Here is a 19,008-nt window from a genome sequence, read left to right on the forward strand (position 1 = left end):
TATCCGGTTCTCTTGCTCTCCCCTCTGCTCCTTTACTTTGAATTTATATTAGTTCACACAAACACTCCATCCATGCTTTTGTTCCGGCCCTCCGGTCCAGTTTAAGAACCAACCCATTGTGGCCCTCAAGTCAAAAAGTTTGCCCACCCCTGGTAGTGGAAGCTAGGGACCAAGAGTTTATAGTGGCACAAATTTATGAGGTTGGATGCTTTTCTCCAGCAGTGTTTAGCTGCCTGGGCACAGACATGGAAAAGGCGGCTAGTTGGACTGACCCAAGGTTGGGATGTTGCCAGGTGTATGCGACAATCTTGGGAACTGAGGCTACTGGCAAGAAAAGGGCGAAGTAAACGATCATGAGGTCCGGTCCTCCGAGCAGAGTGAAGAGTATCAAAGACAAGCCCTCTATGAGCCAAGCCATAGGGAAACTCTGGAACATGTGGCAAAGCTTCTGGAAAAGACATTGAAGGACAAGTGGAGGGAGGAAGACCTGAGATGGGACAGAAAGGCAGATTTGGGGGGTTGAGCCAGGAGACTTGCCTGTGTGGGACCAGGAACGGATGGGGAAGGCAGGCAGAGGGGGAATTTTCAAGGGGGGGGGAGGGACTTGGAGGCGGTCGCTGCGAGAAGTGAGGCGGCCCCCAGTGAGGGGGCGTGGCCAAGAGCCAATCCCAGCGAGGGGGCGGGGCCCGGGTAACTGGGTCCCAGCGCCGCTGTGCCTGCGGCTGCCTCAGACGCTGCTCCCGCCTCCCCACCCCCCTTCCCCGGGCTCCTTCCCGCCCGCCGCCGTGGAGACCCAGGCCGAGGCTGGGGAGGACGGTGGAGCCAGGCCCTGGCCTCTCCCCTGCCCCCGCGGCTGGAGCATCATCCGGACGGATTGGCTGAGGGCGAGCCCCGCAGCCTGAGCGCGAGGCGGACACGCGCGCCCCCCGCCTCCGCCGTCCTCCTCCCCCTCCCTCCCCTCCCCTACCCGCCCCCCAGCCTCCGCTGCGGCGGGAGGAAGAACCCTCTCCGACCAGCCAGGGGAGCCCAGATCGATTCCCATTCGGGGAGAAAGAAGAGACCCCGCTCTCCCACCAGCCCGACTCGCCCCGGGGCCTCGGAAGTGGCTCGCTGCCTGCGGGGGAGCCCCGACCCTCGCCCGGCCGCTGCCGCATAGACAGCGCTCCCCCGCGGGCCCCCGGCCCCGCCGAGCCCACTCCCAGCGCGGGGCCCGGGCCGGCGATGCCAGGCACGGCAGCGGCGGTGGCCGCGGCTGCTGCTGGTACTGCCACCGCTGCCACGGCCGCTGGCCCGGGCCCGGGCTGGGGACTCGAGGCTCCGCAGTGGGGCTGAACCCGCAGCCCCGCCCCCCGAGCCTGAAGCCGCTGCTTTGCCGGGCGCCGGGCCTCCTCAGCCCGCGCCTCCACCCCAGGAGCTGGAGCCAAGCGGGGAGCCCGGGCCCCGCGCCCAGGCCCGGACCATGCATGGCCACCGAGCCCCGGGGGGCGCCGGGCCTTCTGAGCCCGAACACCCGGCCGTGAACGCCCCCGGCGCCGCTCCACCGGCCTGTGCCGACTCGGACCCCGGAGTCTCGGAGCCTGGACCGCCGGTGCTCAGGGACTCGGGCTTGGCTCTCGGCGGAGCCCTGGAGCCCCAGTTTGTCGGACCCTCGGACGCTGGCCTCGGCGCTACTCCGGGCCCCCGGGTCTTGCCCTGCGGCCCCAGCCCACAGCACCACCGGGCCCTGCGCTTCTCCTACCACCTGGAGGGCTCGCAGCCCCGGCCTGGTGAGTGATCGAGAGAGCATGGGAGCCCGGCCGCGGGCCTGGTGCTGGGAGGGGGTTCCCGTTCTCGGGCTCTCCAAGCTCCACCTTGGGGCCGGCCCGCTCACCCTAAACCCTTGGAGTCTTCTCAACCTCCAACCCCTTCCCTCCCCCCTAGGCCTTCATCCAGTCCTTTCAACCTCTGTCTCCAGTCTTTTCTCTGGCCCCTGCGCCCCCTCAACCCCTCTGACCCCCTTCTGTTCCATCTGATGAGGCTAATGGGAGAGGGAGCACTCCAAGAAAAAGGGACAGGATGGCAAGGCAGCAAGGGGGGTTTGGTTGGGGAACCGGGGTTTGGGGGAACAGGAGAAAAGGAGTCTCCCATTTGCCAAGCGCCTACATTGTGCCAGGCACCAGGCTGGGTGCTTTACATGGGTTCTCATTTCATCTTCAGGAGCCTCCTGTGAAGGAAGGATCATTAGCCCCATTTCGCAGGGGAGGCTCAGAGAAGTTTAAGTAACTTGCCCAAGGTCACGCAGCTAGTACGGGGCCAGGTTTCCAAACCAGATCTGTTTGAGTCCAAAGTCTGTGCTCTTTCTGCTTCCCCCAAACTGAGGTTGGAGACCATGTAAGTAATGCCAAGCCTTCTGCTTATGTGATTTTCTCCTGTACTGTTAGCAGCTCTGGAGTATGAGTGGAAAAAAAAAAAAAAAAAAAAAGGATGGCGGATTGATCCAAGGTTGGGGTTTTGCCAGGTGTGTGTGGCGGGAGGACAAGGGAAGGAGGGAATGGAAGGTGCTGATGAGAGAGAAAGGTGGACGAGGTGAGCCTGGGGGTCAAGCTGGAGGGGAGGGCTGGAGGGGCTGGTGGATAGGGAGACAGCGGAAAGGTAAGGGCAGGCATAAACCAGTTGCACCCAGCTGGAGAGCTGCAAGGCTACAAGGTTGTTTGTGAGGAGAAATCAGGATGCTTGAACTTGGATTTTCGGCAGTGGAGCAGCTCTTGGTCAGGTCACAGATCACTGCCTGGGGAGGCCTTCGCACTGCCCAGAACTTAGTGTCTGAGGAGTCCAGCAGGGCCTCCCCATCTGGGGACATCCCCATGGGAACCTGAGCTTCCAGGCTCCACAGGTCTCTGGGATTGCGACCCAGCACCGGGTAGTAGGAGCGAAGCATCAAACCCCAGGCGAGAGCCCCTAGCCGGTTTGGCTCAGTGCATAGAGCCTCAATCTGTGGTCGAAGGGTCCCAGGTTCAATGATGGTCAAGGGCATGTACCTCGGTTGCAGGCTCCTCCCAGCCCGGGCCCTTCAGGGCGCATGCAGGAGGCAACGAATCCATGTGTTTCTCTCACATCGATGTTTCTGTCTTTTTCTCTCTCTTCACTCTCTCTAAAATCAGTGGGAAAATATCCTCAGGTGAGGATTTAAAAAAAAACAAAAACAAAAAAACCCAGGCAAGTTGGATCCCTTGCTACTGTTATGAACTTGGGCTAGTCATGGAACCTCTGGTCTTTTTGCAGGGGCTCCCTGGGTGTGGGCAAGAGATATCCAGCTGACAATGGCCTTTAACCCCCTCCCCTACATGTGGCTCCTGCCACTTTCCAAACTCCCCCGATACACTGGGTGGAGCAGGCTACTCACCCACTTTACTGCAGCACCTGCTTTCAGATCCCAAAACGTGCCACAAGCACTGCCACCTCAGGACCTTTGCATCTGCTTTTTCCTCTGCCTGGCAGCTCTTCCCCCTGCGTTCCACCTGGCTTGTTCCTCATCTTTCAGGTCTCAGCTCAGATGTCACCTCCTCCGAGAGACCTTCCCTGACCACTTAGGTAGGGCCACCTGTGAGTCTCCATTGCAGTTGCCAGCACACTCCCGTCCCTGTACTCAGTACAGTCCGCAGTGATCTCATTGTGCCTGTCTACTTGTTTATGGCCTATCTCCCTCCACTAGAATGTGAGCTCCGTGAGGGCAAGGGGATCGGATCTATTTTGTTCACACTTGTATCCCCAAGACTATTGCAGTGCCTGGCACACAGTAGGCGCTCAATAAATCCTTGTTGAACAAATGACTGAACAAATTCCAAGGGAGCACATGGAAGACCCTCAGTAACTATTGTCTAGGACTCTAGGTCCTAGGAGAAGGACAACCGAATTCCTGCCCTCCAGATATGCTTGGTCTGCAAGTCAGTAGCTGGGCAGCGTCTAGAACACTCGTCCCTGGCCTCTGATCCATACACAGTGGTGATTCTGAGTTGCCTTCCCCCTCCACCAGTCCTTCCAAATTACCCATCACGATACCCACCCTGCACTGCTCCCCTCCTCCCCCCCAAAAGTTTCCAGGATCCTTTTCCCAGTGAAGTCCCTGCCTCTGTCACTGGTGGGTGTCTTTTGTTGAACTCCAAGATGAGGATTGGGATTAAGAAGGGTGTCAGGGAAGGACCTGGCCTCCCAGCCAACCATCCATAACTGACTCACTGTGTGGCCCTGGGTGAGAGACTTCCTTTGTCTGAGCCTCGGTTTCTTCATGTAGAGAATGCCATGAGGCATCTAGGAGGTACTGGTTGCAAGGCCTGCAGAATAAAAAAAAAAAATTTAAATAAGAGGAAAACCTGAAGAGGAGGCGGAGGAATTACTCAGGCCCTGGCAAGGCGGGTGCTGGGCCATGTGATTCACGGCAGCATGAGGCGTGAGCGGCCCGCCTCCTCCACTGCCCAGCCGGCTCAGGGGTAGGCACAAATGACTTGCTTCTCTCTGCACAGCACTCGCCTATAATTGGCCCAGAGGACAGGGTTGGTGATTGTCAGGGGTGTGTGTGTGTGTGTGTGTGTGTGTGTGTGTGTGTGTGTGTGTATGTGTGAAAAGGGTGGGGGGGAGAGAGAGAGTCCTGAGCTTCAATTAAAGCGTTGAAACATTTTAGTCCACATGTTAAGACTTCTGTGTGCCTGCCAACTTCCTCCCTCAGAAGGCTGAGGTCTTGATTGAATCGCTATCCTTAGGACCCAGTGGCCCATTCTGGGCAGAGGGGTTTTTTAAAATATTGGTATCATCCATGTGAAGAGTCTTGAGTTGCTCCAAAGTGCTTTCTCTTTTAGTGATCCTGGTTCCTGGTAGGGGGTAGGGCCATGGTTTAGGTCCCATTTCCCAGATTGATTAAACCTGTGGCCTCCCCAGTGCGATGCCAGAGAGGGCTTTGAGAGAGTCAGAAAGGAGTTCCCAGGTATAGGATTGCTCATAGAGGTTTGGGGGGAAACCTACCCCATTTCTCAGGCCTAGAATATCCTTCCAGATGCTGGGTATGGGGGGGGGGGGGGCCTTGGGGCCTGACTCTCCCTCGGTGGAAAGAGTTGTACCTGATGATTTGTACCTTTCCTGGGCTTCCCAAACTGGGTGAGCGTCAGAATCCCTTGTGGACTTTGAAAAAAATAAATGTGATTCCCAGACTCCACCCCAGAGCTCCAGAATCCTGGGGTTGCAACCCGGGAATATATTTTCAAAACTCCTTAAGTGATTCTGATACACAGCCTAGAATAGGAACCACTGGGCAAGCCCATTTCCCAGTTGGAGCGGTGGAAGCCCAGAGAGGCAGTTTATCCATGGTTCTACAGTGAGTCAGCATCATTAGGACCAAGAGAATGCGTCGGGCTCCCCTCTGAGATCCTCTCCCTGGTGCTCCTGTGGGCCTCACTCACGCCTCCCAACCCCAAAAGAAGGCATGGGCCCTGGCTGGTGTGGCTGAGTTAATTGAGCATCATCCTGTGCACCGAAAGGTCGCCGGTTTGATTGTAGGTCAGGGCACATGCCCAGGTTGTGGGTTCGATCCCTGGTCAGGGTGCATACCAGAGGCAAACGGTCAATGATCAATGTTTCTCTCACATCGATGTTTCTCCCCGCCCCCCTCTCTTTCAAAATCAATAAAAACGTATTTTCAATAAAAGGAGGCATAAGATCTAAGTTACAAAAGTCGAGTCAACCCCTCACCCACATACACCCAAACACTGGCTGCCTCAGTTTACCCTCTATGCGCTGCGAATGCCTAGAGTCCCAGAACTGCAAGTGCCTTCCAGCCTAAACTGCCAAATGGTAGGCATTCATTAGAGCTGGAAGGCACTTGCAGTTCTGGGACTCTAGGCATTCGCAGCGCCCAGCACAGGGCCTGGTCCTAAGGAAAGGCTCTGGAGGGGTGTCAGCGAGGTTTGTAGAGCTGGGAGGAGCATGGAGGGTGTTTAGGTAGGACGTTCAGTGGAAGCAAAGGCACTGAGACATGGGGCATCCTGGGCCTCGGGGCTGGTATTGAGAGGAGCAGAGAGATTAAAGCTGGCAAAGGGACTTTATGCTGAGGGCAAGAGGGGACCCTTGAGGGTTTACCAAGCAAGGGAATGATGCGCTCGGAGGCGAGTGTTTGAGAGATTCCCACAACTGCATGTGCAGAGCTGGTGGTAGGGGTGCAAGATTGGGAGACAAGCAGGTGAGGTTTGCAGTCATCCCAGCACGAGGTGACGGTAGCTTCGGTTTGAGCAGTGGCAGTCTAGGAGGGTAAGATCTGAGAGACATCCAGGTGGAGGTGGCCAGTAGGGTTGGGAAGCTCAGAAGAGAGATGTTGGCCAGAGATATTTTTTTTAAATATATATATATATTTCTTTATTGATTTCAGAGAGGAAGGGAGAGGGAGAGAGAGATAGAAACATCAATGATGAGAGAGAATCATTGATCGGCTGCCTCCTGCACATCCCCTACTGGGGATTGAGCCTGCAACCCAGGCATGTGCCCTTGGCTGGAATCAAACCCGGGACCCTTCAGTCCACAAGCTGATGCTCTATCCACTGAGCCAAACCAGCTAGGGCTGGCCAGAGATATTTGAGCGTTCTCACGGCCAGCGCTTACCCCGGACCACACAACTGCTCATGGTTCGGGGGGGGGGGGGTGGCAGTCCCAGCCTTGAAGACATGGATAGTGAGGTGGCACTCACACTTGCTTGGGTAGATCATGCACTACCTGCCCAGGCTTTGCTTTAGACATGCCTTTAGGGAGCCGTTTTAAAAGCATATTTGCATAAAGCAAAGACCATTTCGCAGACATCCAGGGTAGTGGCTACTGCCAAGAACTGAGGGGGTACTCCTGAATTCCTGTGGCTCTGTAGGGGTTCTCTCTGTGGAGGGCATTCTGAGAGGCATAGAAGGAGGCTGCTTTTGGTAAGGAGAAGAGGGGACTCATCACAGGAGGGGGTGGGCTTTGCTGGGATTTTTGGAGAGCAGCAGTTGGAGATTCCAGGGGAGTGTCTTGAGAAAAGACCATCCGCCGGGGCCTTAAACACACACAACAGAATGGAGAGCCTCTGGGTAGCTGGGAGAAGGACTTCCCCGGACAAGACTAAGAGAATTGAAATTTCCAAGGTGCAGGTGGTTGGGGCCCCCATTCCTCCGCCCCTTCAGGTGCCTCTGTCCCCGGGGCGGGGCCCAGCTGGTGCTACCTGCTGCCTCCAGAGGGAGTGGCAGCTAACAGTCCCCCAGATGGACTCAAACCGGGCCTTTCTGGGGGCCAGGCAGCTAAATGCCTTAGGCAGATGTGGAGCTGGCCAGACGCTGGCTGGGTGGGGCTAAGACCTGTCTGGAATGGGGGCAGGAAGCGCAATCTGCCACCGGCCTGCCCCTCAGAGCTCAGTTCCCCGCATCTAGAGAGAGCAGATACCCTTGGGGCAGTGAGTCCAGCCGCTCCCGTCTCCAATACCCAGTTCTTTGGACCTAGAAGGTATCACACCTCCAAAAGGTGCCTCAAAACACACAGGGCTGGAGACAAGGCTGCAGGGCAGCAGCGGAAAAAAACCCTCAGCACTCCTGGCTCTGCCATGGATTCACTGTGCCCCCAGGCTTCCCTTCTCCCCTCGGGGCCTTCGTTTCCCCATTTGTAAGCCTGTGGGCCCAGTCATCGACTCTGATTGGTGTAATAGTGTATACATACTTGGGGAGCGGTTGAGCAAGAGCGACAGGGGAGCAAGGAGGGCATGTCTTCATTTAACAAGCGTTTATTGAGCACCTACTATTTGCTTGGTCCTGGGAGAGGTAATGGATGGGCAACGAGGCAGGCATGGATCCCTATCCTGGTGGAGCTCCTCTCTAGCAGGGACGACAAACATCACAACTAAATGCAAGCCCAAATGCTGCAGGGACGTATGAGGAGGGGGCGGGCCAGGAAACAGGACACTTGTATGAGACCTGAAGGGAAAATAGGGGTCCAGAGGTAAGGAGAAGCAGTAACTGCCGCTCGCTGGGGCCACGGGAGCGACATGTGCCAAAGCCCCAGGCGGAAGAGAGCACTTTCGAAGAACAGACAAGAGGCCATTGTGACTGGAGGGTGGGGGTGGGGAATGTTCCAGAGCTGGGCCTTACTGGTCCCCAAGCTCAGGAGTTTGGAGTTCACCCTGGAGGTGAAGCAAAGGGAGCCATTCTCGGGGCTGCAGGAATCGGAGGGGACCCGTTTTCACAAACTGGCTGTGGTGCTGAGTGCCTTGCCGAGGGCTCTAAGGATGGGAGGGAAAAGTGAGTTAGGCTGGAGTGAAAATATGTATGGGTTGTAGAGTGATGTTAAGTCCCGTCTGCAGGGTTGGGGTCTGGCTGGATGTATGAGTAGAGGGAGAGAGAGGAGTCATAGGGAAAGCCAGCCTGTAGCTTGGGGAGCTGGGTGGATGGAGGTGCCATCCCAGGATGGGGCAGGCAGGCAGGAAGAGAAGCCGCCCAGGGGCTGGGGCAGGGGTGTGGTTTAGGGTGCAGAGCCTGCGAGCCTGGAGATGGGCATTTAGGTGTCAGTGCCCAGTGGGCATCAGCTGTGCCCATTGGGGGCCCAGAGTAAGGCGGTGAGGGGCACAGGTGTGTGGCAGAGGCCCAGACAGGGAGCTGCAGGTTCCGCCTGGTGCTGGGAGCCTCTAGCCATCGGGGAGCTTCCCCGTGTCCCGTGCACGGAAGGGGTTAAGTCATGGACGGAAGGCGTCTGGAGAAAGCGGGAAAGGCAGGACTGGCAGGGCTGGCCCCAAGGAGCCGCAGCTGGCATGGGAGCCCTTCCGCCCCGGCCGGCCTGCTAGGCCCGCGCCGCCGCCCACGCCGCCGCCTTCTCCTTCGCCTCTACCTCCACCTTCCCTGCTCCCCCTCCAGCTCCGCCGGCTCCCTGAGGCGGGGCCTCCGCCTAATGCATTCCAGGTGTGGACCCGGCCCCTCCCCCACCCGGGCAGCCGGGAGGGGGCAGGGACGGTGTGGGTCTCACTGTGCATCTCTTAGGGCCTCCAGCCTACACACCCCGTAGCCTGCTGTCTCGGGAGAGTCCCTTCAGAGATCTCTGTGTGCGCCCCGTGGGTCTGGCAGGGTCAGGCAGTGGGGAGAGCCCCCCAGATCTGGCCCTGCCACTTTCTTTCTAGCTTCCTGGGACAGCACCTCTCTGAGCCTCGGTCTTCTCGTCTAGAAAATGGGGTGATCATCCCCACCACCTAGGTATTGTAAGGATTGAATGCCACAGGGAAAGCCCTGGCACACTGTAGCCACGTTCAACAGATGGCCCCGCCTGCCCTTTCTGTCCCTGCCCCTTGGCTTCTGGGCCTGCACTTCACTGTCCCCCTCTCCCTCCCACTTGCCCCTGTGATGTGTCTCCCTCTCTAGCTGTCCGGTTCTCTGGGTCTCTAGTTTTCCTGTCTTCTCCCTCCTTGTCTTTGTCCCAGTCTTTTGCCTTCAGAATCTCTCTTTAGCCAACTCTCAATTCCGACCAGACCTCTGATGACAGGGGAAGCTGGTGGGGGGGGGGAGAATGGGTGGGGGTTGGGGTCCCTGGGGTCACACACAGCTGGGGTCACAGGGGCCATCCCCTAGTGGCTTTGTCCTCACTGGGAGGGAAATCCCAGCCAGCGTGGCAGCCCCAGCACTGGGTAATTACTGCCCCCAGTGCTCCCAGCTGCAGCTCCACTCCCTTCCCTTCCTGTCCTCTGAAGTCCCCAGCCCCTCCCGGGGGTGGAGCAACCACCCCCATGCTGCTCTGGCCTTAGGTCCAGAGACACTGGGAGGAGGTAGCCAGGCCCTCACAGCAATCAAGGAACTGGAAGAGGGAAGGGCTGCCTTTATTCCCATGTGGTTGTGGTGTGTGCGTGCGCGCGCATGTGCCTGGCTGCCTGGCTGTTCTGTCCCTGTGGGTCTGTGTTTTGTGCATCTTAATGTTCTTGTTTCCGTTTGCCCCCGTGTATGTTTCAGCGTGTGTCTGTATATCCACGTGTCTCTTTGAGTCTGTATGTGTTGTGTGTTGCTGTGTGCCTGGGTGTGTGTCACCTTGGCTCTGTCTAAGCCCCTGGGGGTTTCTAGATGTGTCTGCATGTGGGTGTCTGTATGTAGATCTTGTGTGTGTGTGTGTGCGCATGCACACGCGCACGTGTGGTGTTTCTGTGCTGTTATCCATCTCCGTATGCCTCCTAGTACCTTAGTAGTGCTGGTTGATGTGTGTGTGTGGCAGGGGCCTTTTGGCCTTTCCTGACCCTTTCTCTTGTTCTGGAACCTTCTTGGGAACCCAGCTTCTCTGTTCACTGTGCCCTCAAACACACTCTTCACCTCCCCACCGCTAGTATCCGCACCTTTGCTCACTTTTCTCCCCTTGCCTGCACCACCATGCTCGGTCCGGCTCCTACCTGTAAAAACACACCCATCCTGGACAGCTGAGCTCAAAAACCACCTCCTTTAGAAAGTCCCTCCCCCCAATGTGATTTCTTTCCCAACTCAGCAGACATTGACTGAGGGTGTGGTGTGCTCTGTGGCTCTGGACATAGGCACACTTGGGATCAAGTCCCAGCTCAACCACTTCTAGCTGTTTATCCTTAGGCAGGGGTTTTTTGTTTTTGTTTTTTTTTTTTGTTTTTTTGTTTTTTGCTTCTATGTGCCTTAGTTTCCCCATCTGTAACATGGAGTCAATGGGCTTGTTAGGAGGGTGCCACACAGGAAAGCGTCAACACAATGCCTGGCCCAGAGTAGGTGTGCATCAAACAGTTGTATCCCCATACCTTACATCCTCCACTAAAAAGTGAGCACCTTCAGTTCCAGAGAGTTCTGAAAGTTCCTCCTGCTCTCTTCTCCAGGTGTCCTGCCCAGGGCAGGACGTGAACTGGACCAGACAGAACAAAAGGCAGATTCTAGTTCAGGGAACTGCTGACAAGTGTTGCAGGAGCCAGCACTCTGAGCCTTCTCAGGTCCAGAAGAGACTGGGCCTTCCAGTGGCTGGAAGAGGGGACCTCCAAGGCTGCCACCCAAGAGCCACAGCACATAAGATAGAGCAGGAGCCGGAACCGGTTTGGCTCAGTGGATAGAGCGTTGGCCTGCGGACTCAAGCGTCCCGGGTTCGATTCCGGTCAAGGGCATGTACCTTGGTTGCGGGCACATCCCCAGTGGGGGGTGTGCAAGAGGCAGCTGATCGATGTTTCTCTCTTATCGATGTTTCTAACTCTCTATCCCTCTCCCTTCCTCTCTGTAAAAAAAAAAAAAAAAAAAGATAGAGCAGGAGATAAACAGCAGAAATGGAAGGGGCTTTAAGGACCATCTAACTGAGGTCTTGCAAAGTGGTGGCCCACAAGTGGAATGTGACTCACAAGTTTCATTTGGCCTATTCACTGTTTTTAAAATTGGGGTATTTCACATAAAAGTCTGGATTTCTCATTCTCTCAAAATATTGGAAGATCTGAAAATAAATACAGGGCCCCATTAATTCAATGCAACAATTAAATGGATTGAAGAAGGAGCTGCGGTTCCTATTTTAGGAGAGGCATGTGCTGTCCAGTTTACCCCAGTCCTCACCATTCCCTATTGCCCTACACTGTCCCATTTGACAGAGATGTCCTCACTTTACACAAGGGTCCACACTTGACAGAAACATCCTTCACTTTTAAGAAGATGTCTCACTTTGCTAAGAAATTTCCTCCATTTTACAGAATAGTCTTTTACTTTGTCAAAGAGTCTTTCACTTATAGACAGGCCATCCATTTTACACAAGGGTCTTTTTTAAAATATGTTTTTGTTGATTTTTTAGAGAGAGGAAGGGAGAGGGATAAAAACATCAATGAGAGAGAAACACCATCCATTGACCACCTCCTGCACGCCCCCCTACTGGGGATCGAGCCCGTAGCAACTTGAGTCTGTGCCCTGACTGGGAATCAAACTGTGACCTCCTGGGTCATGGGTCGAGCTCAACCACTGAGCCACACCAGCCAGGCTACACCAGGAGCTTCATAGAACTCTTCCTCACTTTGCAGTATGCCCTTCCACTTTAAGGAAAGATGCATCCATTTTCTAGAAACTTCTTCCCTTCCCAGAAGGGACCTTCTTTTTATCAAAGAGACTGCGTTTTAAAGAAAATGTCTCCATTTTACAGGAGGGATCACTCGGGGAAGCTCCTTATTCAACGGCTCCCATTTTCCAAAGGTGCCTTCACTCTGAGGAAGGTGCCCCCCCCCATGTTTTTTTTTAATATATATATATATATATATATATATATATATATATATATTGATTTTTTACAGAGAGGAAGGGAGAGGGATAGAGAGCTAGAAACATTGATGAGAGAGAAACATCGATCAGCCGCCTTCTGCACACTCCCTACTGGGTATGTGCCTGCAACCAAGGTACATGACCTTGACCAGAATTGAACCCCGGACTCTTGAGTCCGCAGGCCAATGCTCTATCCACTGAGCCAAACCAGTTAGGGCAGGTGCCCCCGTTTTTATGCAGTGTCTTTATGTTTCAGAAAACCCATCTGCTTCAGGGAAGGGACCTTCCTGCTACTCACCCCCCCCCCCCCCCACACACACACACGGCTCACACTTGACAGAGCTTTGTGATTGAACTTTCAGAGGACATCTGCCAGGTCCAGCGAGGCTGGGTGCAGTCTGGCCACAAAGGTGGAGTGGATGTCATGTGCAAAGGGCCCATGGGAAGAGGTGGGGGAGCGCTGCCTTTATCCTGCTTTTTTCTCAAGCTGGGGGACTTCTTTGCCCCAACATGGAGCTGGCTGCCCAAAAGGCACTTTCTTATTTACTGCTGTTCTTACTTCTCCACTCCCTCTGTTCCCTCTCCCCCACCCCACCCCACCCCAGGAATTCCAGCAGTCCCAGGGGCCTACCTCTCAGCCTGGAGAGGCCAAGATCTGGGCGTGCACTGGGGATCAGGAGGCCTGAGCGCTGGGGCCAGCTTCATCCCATTCTAGGATATCACCAGTTCCTCACATCGCACATCTCAACATTTTGCAAATGGGGAGATTGGGGTCCAGGGCTGTGAAGTGACTCCCCAGGTCACCAGGGAGTTAATGGCCTGGCCAAGGTCCAGTCCGAGGCCCTATTAGCTATCTTGAGATTAAGCCAAGGCTACAGCTGGGAAAGGGAGTGGGGGTGCTTCTGGCCAGGGAGGGGGAACGCTGGGAGCTGAAGTTCCCCGAAAGAGATGAGGAGAGTCCAGCCTGTGTTGCTCAGTGGTTGAGTGTTGACCTAGGAACCAGGAGGTCACACTTCGATTCCCGGTCAGGGCACATGCCCGGATTGCGAGCTCGATCCCCAGTAGGGGGTGTGCAGGAGGCAGCCGGTCAATGATTCTCTCTCATCATTGATGTTTCTATCTCTCCCTCTCCCTTCCTCTCTGAAATCAGTAAAAATATATTTGAGCCCTGGCCAGTTTAGCTCAGTGGATAGAGCATTGGTCCACAGACTGAAGGGTCCTGGTCCTGGGTTTGATTCCGGTCAAGGGCACGCACCTCGGTTGCAGGCTCCATCCGGGCCCTGGTCTGGGCGCGTGCGGGAGGCAACCAATTGATGTGTCTCTCTCACATCGATAAATCTCTGTCTCTTCCCCTCCTTTTCCTCTCTCCCTGTTTCCCTTGGGAATGGGCAGCCGAGGAGTCCTGGTCCTCAAACTCAGCTGGAGGGCAGACCTGCTCTGCCTGTAAGCCCAGAAGCATGTGCTCAGGGCACCTACCAAGCCTGGACTTGCAGCAACCAGAAACAATTTTTGGAATGATTTTGCTATTTCAATAACAATAAGGTGTCATGGGAAAATTCAGACTTCTGTTTTAACACTTACTTCACCGTGGTTTACAGCTTGAGTTGAATTTGAATGGAGTGGGGATGGGGCGCCATAGTCTTTTCATTGCCACCTGCCTCTAGTGGGAATCCAGCCTGATCTGAGGAGCTGCCAGTGGAGAGTGGGGCTGGATTCCGAATCCAAATCCGAATCCGAATCCATCTCTGGCTGGATTGCTTGTTTTTGCAGTGTCTCCATAGCTTTGTGCTGGGTTGTGGCCTGTGGGTCTGTATAACTGTGTGTGCAGTTTCGTGTCTGTGATGTGCAGTTCTGTTAGCTTTTTAAAAATATATTAGAGGCCCGGTGCACGAAATTTGTGCATGAGGGTGTGTGTGTCCCTCAGCCCAGCCTGCACCCTCTCCAATCTGGGACTCCTCGAGGGATGTCCGACTGCCCGTTTAGGCCCGATCCCACAGTCCAGGACTGCTGGCTCCCAACTGCTCGCCTGCCTGCCTTCCTGATTGCCCCTAACCGCTTCTGCCTGCCAGCCTGATCACCCCCTAACCACTCCCCTGTCAGCCTGATTGATGTCTAACTGCTCCCCTGCCAGCCTGTTTGCCCCCAACTTCCCTCCTCTGCCAGCCTGGTCACCCCTAACTGCTCTCTCCTGCAGGCTTGATTGCCCCCAACTGCCCTCCCTTACAGGCCTAGTCCCTCCCAACTGCCCTTTCCTGCTGGTCATCTTGTGGTGGCCATCTTGTGTCCACATGGGGGCAGCATCTTTGACCACATGGGGGCAGCCATCTTGTGTGTTGGAGTGATGGTCAATCTGCATATTACTCTTTTATTAGATAGGATAGAGGCCTGGTGCATGGATGGGGGCCAGCTGGTTGCCCTGAAGGGTGTCCTGGATCAGGGTGGGGGTTCCCTTGGGGCGTGGGGCGGCCTGGGCGAGGGGCCTGTGGTGGTTTGCAGGCCAGCCACACCCCCTGGCGACCCAAGCAGAGGTCCTGGGATCTGGAGTTTATTTATCTTCTACAATTGAAACTTTGTAGCCTGGAGTGGAGCCAAGCCTTCTGCTTGCTCTGTGGTGGCAGCCATTTCTGTTGGGATTTATGTATCTTCTATAATTGAAACTTTGTAGCCTTAAGCGGAGGCCAAAGCAGGCCAGGGCTGCAGAAGCTTGGCTTCCTCCATCGCCAGGGGCAACCCTAGCCTCCTGCTCTCTCCAGCTTCATGGCTACCGCCATTTTTGTTGGGATTTATTTATCTTCTATAATTGAAACTTTGTAACCTTAAGCAGAGGCCTGGGCCGGCCAGGGTATGCGGAAAGCTTGGTTTCCTCCATCGCCGAGGAAACCCAAGCCTCCCTCCTGCTCTCTCCGTGGCCGCAGCCATCTTGGTTGGGTTAATTTGCATACTCGCTCCTGATTGGCTTGTGGGTGTAGCGGAGTGATGGTTAATTTGCATATTACTCTTTTATTAGATAGGATGTTTTATTGATTTTTAGAGAGAGAGGGATAGAGAGATAGAAACATCAATGAGAGAGAAACATCATAATTGGCTGCCTCCTGCACACATCCCTACTGGGGATCGAGCCCGAAACCCCGGGCATGTGCCCTGACCAGGAATCAAACTGGCAACCTCTTGGTTACTGGGTCGACACTCAACCACTGAGCCACACCAGCTGGGCAGTCCTGTTGGCTGTTAAGCCCAACACACCCACATTGCTCCGTGGGTGGGGGACACTATGCCCTTTCCCTTCATTGTCTCATGGACTCCCCAAACCGGGGAGTTGTGGTTATTATCCTATTTTTCCGACAATGAAACTGAGGCTCGGACAGCTGGCGAGGCTTGCTTAGGGTCACACAGCTAGTAAATGGGGGTGTTGGGATTTAACTGCCGCGTGAACTCTGAACCAGCTGTTCCTAATGAAGGTGTTGTGACACCTTACCAGTGGTCGGCAGACTCATTAGTCAACAGAGCGGCAAACCGGCTCACGAGCCGCAGTTTACTGACCACTGCCTTAACCCATGCCCTGTGCTCAGCAAGTGTAGTCATACTACCCTTCTTCGGAATCGCCAAGTACCACAGGTTTCTAATATTGACTTTGGTTTTTAATAAATAAGATGAGCCCGACTCGTGTGGCTCAGTGGTTGAGCAGTGAGGTCACAGTTCGATTCCCGGTCAGGGCACATGCCTGGGTTGCAGGCGCGAGCCCCAGTGTGGGGCGTGCAGGAGGCAGCCGATCAATGACTCTCTCATCATGGATGTGTCTATCTCTCTCTCCCTCTCCCTCTCTGAAATCAATAAAAATAGAAAGCAATCAAAATAAATAAATGAATAAATAAGACGAGATTCAAGATAATGCCTGAAATAATGGCACTGTCGCAAGCATTCAGGAGCCGGCTGCTGGGTCATAGGGTAGGGGTGCCACCTTGGAGTCCTGGCTCTGCTTCATTCACCCGAAGCCCTCCTTGACTGGGGTTGCTGGAATTCACCCTTAAAAGTCCTGTTAGGTTTGCATTTCAGATAGACAACAAATACTTCTTTTGCATAGCATAGTAACTTTTTAGTACAAAGATGCATGAGCCATGCTTCCACTCAGAAATTATTCATTGTTTTTCTGAAATTCAAATACAGCTGGGCAGCCTGTATTTTATCTGGCCACCCTGTGGCTGGCCTCTCCCTCCCCAGTCCCGACTGACTGACTCCCTTGCACTTCCTGAGCCGCACTGAGCTCCTCCTGAATGAGAGTCTCTTGTCTTTGAGATCCGGATCCTCCCTGAAGGTCAGGGTCAAGACTGCCCTCCGGCCTGTCCGCCTGTCCGGGTGCAAACCCCCACCTCCGCCCCACAGCAGTGGCGGGGCAGTGCCAGGGTGTGCTTCCCGTGCATAGCAGTAGCGTAGCTGTGTGTGTGTGTGTGTGTGTGTGTGTGTGTGTGTGTGTGCGCGCGCGCGCGCGCGCGCGCGTGCACGCCAAGCCTGCCACACACGGACATGTGAACAGCTCTGAGGTTCTCACTAGGTCTTGGAGGACGGTGCACACTGCCGTGTGGCCGGGTGCATTTTCACAGAGAGCGATGAGGTTTGGTGGTGTGACTTAGTGGGGGGTGGGGGTGGCCTTTTTGATCTCTGCTTCAAGGGGCACTGGGGACTCTGGCGAGCCCAGTGGTGGAGGGGCCAGTGCTGGTGGCGGACCTAGTCAGGTGTGTAGATGTGGGTGTGCTTACATGTGTGGGAGAGAATGTTGTGGATTATTTAAAAAAAACAGGCCAGCGTTAGCCGGTTTGGCTCCGTGGATAGAGCGTAGGCCTAGAGACTGAAGGGTCCCGGGTTCGATTCTAGTCAAGGGCACGTCCCTGGGTTGCAGGCTTGATCCCTGGCCCTAGTCAGAGCGACCCGTCACTGTGTCTCTCTCGCATGGATGTTTCTCTTTCTGTCTCTCCCCCCTCCCTCCCACTCTCTCAATGGAAAAATATCCTCGGGTGAGGAATAACAACAACAACAACAATTCTTTTTTGAATCAAATCAAATCAAATTTAAGACAGAAAGGGAAAAAAAGTACAAAAACAGGCCAGAGAAAAGCAATGCAGGCCATAGCTGGGTGGGGAGGAGATGGGGCAGTGGGCAGGGCTGTGGTATCTAGGAAGGAGAGAGCCTCCCGAGGGAACTCCCATAGCGCAGGGATGGGATTTTTATATCCTCCAGTTCCGAGTCCACCAGGCTCAGAGCAGAGCTCAGAAATATTTAGGGGATTAAATGAACCCAAGGGAAGCCAGAAAGTCCAGCAGGTCATGAGGGGCCACCGAGGCCTAGCTGAGCAGTTCCTATTTTCCCCATGGGAGCCACAGAAGGTTCTTGAGCAGGTAAGTGGCAAGACCTGGGGCCAACGGGTCACTGAGGGAAAGCAGGAGACAGGGACTTGTAGGCAGAGGGACAGGGAGGGGAGCACTGAACTGGGGGGCGGGGGCCGGGAATCTTCCTTTCCCTCAGTGGAGCCTTGCCTGGTTCTTGGCCAGGCTGAGGCTCCTGAACTGGAACCCCATTGTTCATCTCTGTATGGGTGGGTTTGGGGGTGTTGCTCTCCCTAACCACACTGCAGCTCACCTGTCTCTGAAGCACCGAGGTACACCCCTCTCCCCCTGGCTCCCCTCTTCTCCAGCCTCACTTTAGAGAGCATGCTTAAGGAAGGAGTCCAGTCCAGGACCAGTCTGTGGAAAGTCTGCATAAAAAAAAAAAAAAAAAAAAGAAAGTCTGCATAGACTTGCTGTGTGATCTTGGGCAAGTCATTGCCCCTCTTTTTTTGGGGGGGCGTTAATTCTCACCCAAGGATATTGTTTCTATTGACATTTATTTATTTAGTTAGTTAGTTAGTTAGTTAGTTTTTCCATTGACTTTTTTTTTAATATTTTATTGATATTTTACAGAGAGGAAGGGAGAGGGATAGAGAGCTAGAAACATCGATGAGAGAGAAACATCGATCAGCTGCCTCCTGCACACCTCCCACTGGGGATGTGCCCGCAACCAAGGTACATGCCCTTGACCGGAATCGAACCTGGGACCCTTCAGTCCGCAGGCCAAGGCTCTATCCACTGAGCCAAACCGGTTTCGGCTCCATTGACTTTTTTTCAGAGTCAGTGAGGGAAGGGAGGGAAGGAGGATGGAGGGAGAGAGAGAGAGAGAAACATCGATGTGAGACAGACCCATGGATGGGATCTATAGAACTTGCAACCCAGATAAGTTCCCTTGTCTGGGAATCGAACCTGAGACTCTGGTACATGGACTGATGCTCTAACCACTGAGAACACCAGCCAGGCCTTTTTTTTTTCCCCTGCTAATCCTAACCGGAGGATATTTTTTCCATTAATTTGTACAGAGAGTAGAAGGGAGGGAGAGAGGAAGAGGGAGAAACATCAATGTGAGAGACACATCGATTGGTTGCCTCTCACACGCACCCTGACAGGGGCTGGGCACAAACCTACGACACTTCTGTGTGGGGGGCCGATGCTCTAACCACTGAGCCACACAGACCATGGCTCATTTCCCCTCTCTCTGTCTTCATCTCCTCATTAGAACCTGGCTTGAAAATCCCTGCCCCTCTTCACCTGGGGATCCAAGATGCCCCAGAATAGCTGGATTTCATTCAGCTTCCCATTCTGCAGGGCTGTGTGCACAGTGGCCGAGACAAAGGAGAGGCTGGGCCACATCAGGGCCTTGGTATGGTCACCCTATCCCCAGGACAAGCAGT

The 19,008-nt window shown here is 54.7% G+C and overlaps 1 protein-coding gene across 1 annotated transcript in view; it reads left to right on the forward strand.

The window, feature by feature from the left end:
• The first annotated feature begins 1,166 nt into the window (after nucleotides 1–1,166).
• FGD1 (FYVE, RhoGEF and PH domain containing 1) overlaps nucleotides 1,167–19,008 on the forward strand; it is a 42,069-nt gene continuing 24,227 nt past the window's right edge. Inside the window, exon 1 of the mRNA XM_080653866.1 lies at nucleotides 1,167–1,766. Coding sequence (XP_080509992.1) covers nucleotides 1,460–1,766 — 307 coding nt within the window. The 5' untranslated portion in view covers nucleotides 1,167–1,459. The remainder of the gene's footprint in view (nucleotides 1,767–19,008) is intronic.

The sequence above is a fragment of the Plecotus auritus genome (genome assembly GCF_963455305.1).
Source record: "Plecotus auritus genome assembly, chromosome: X".
In the NCBI taxonomy this organism is placed as follows: Eukaryota; Metazoa; Chordata; class Mammalia; order Chiroptera; family Vespertilionidae; genus Plecotus; species Plecotus auritus.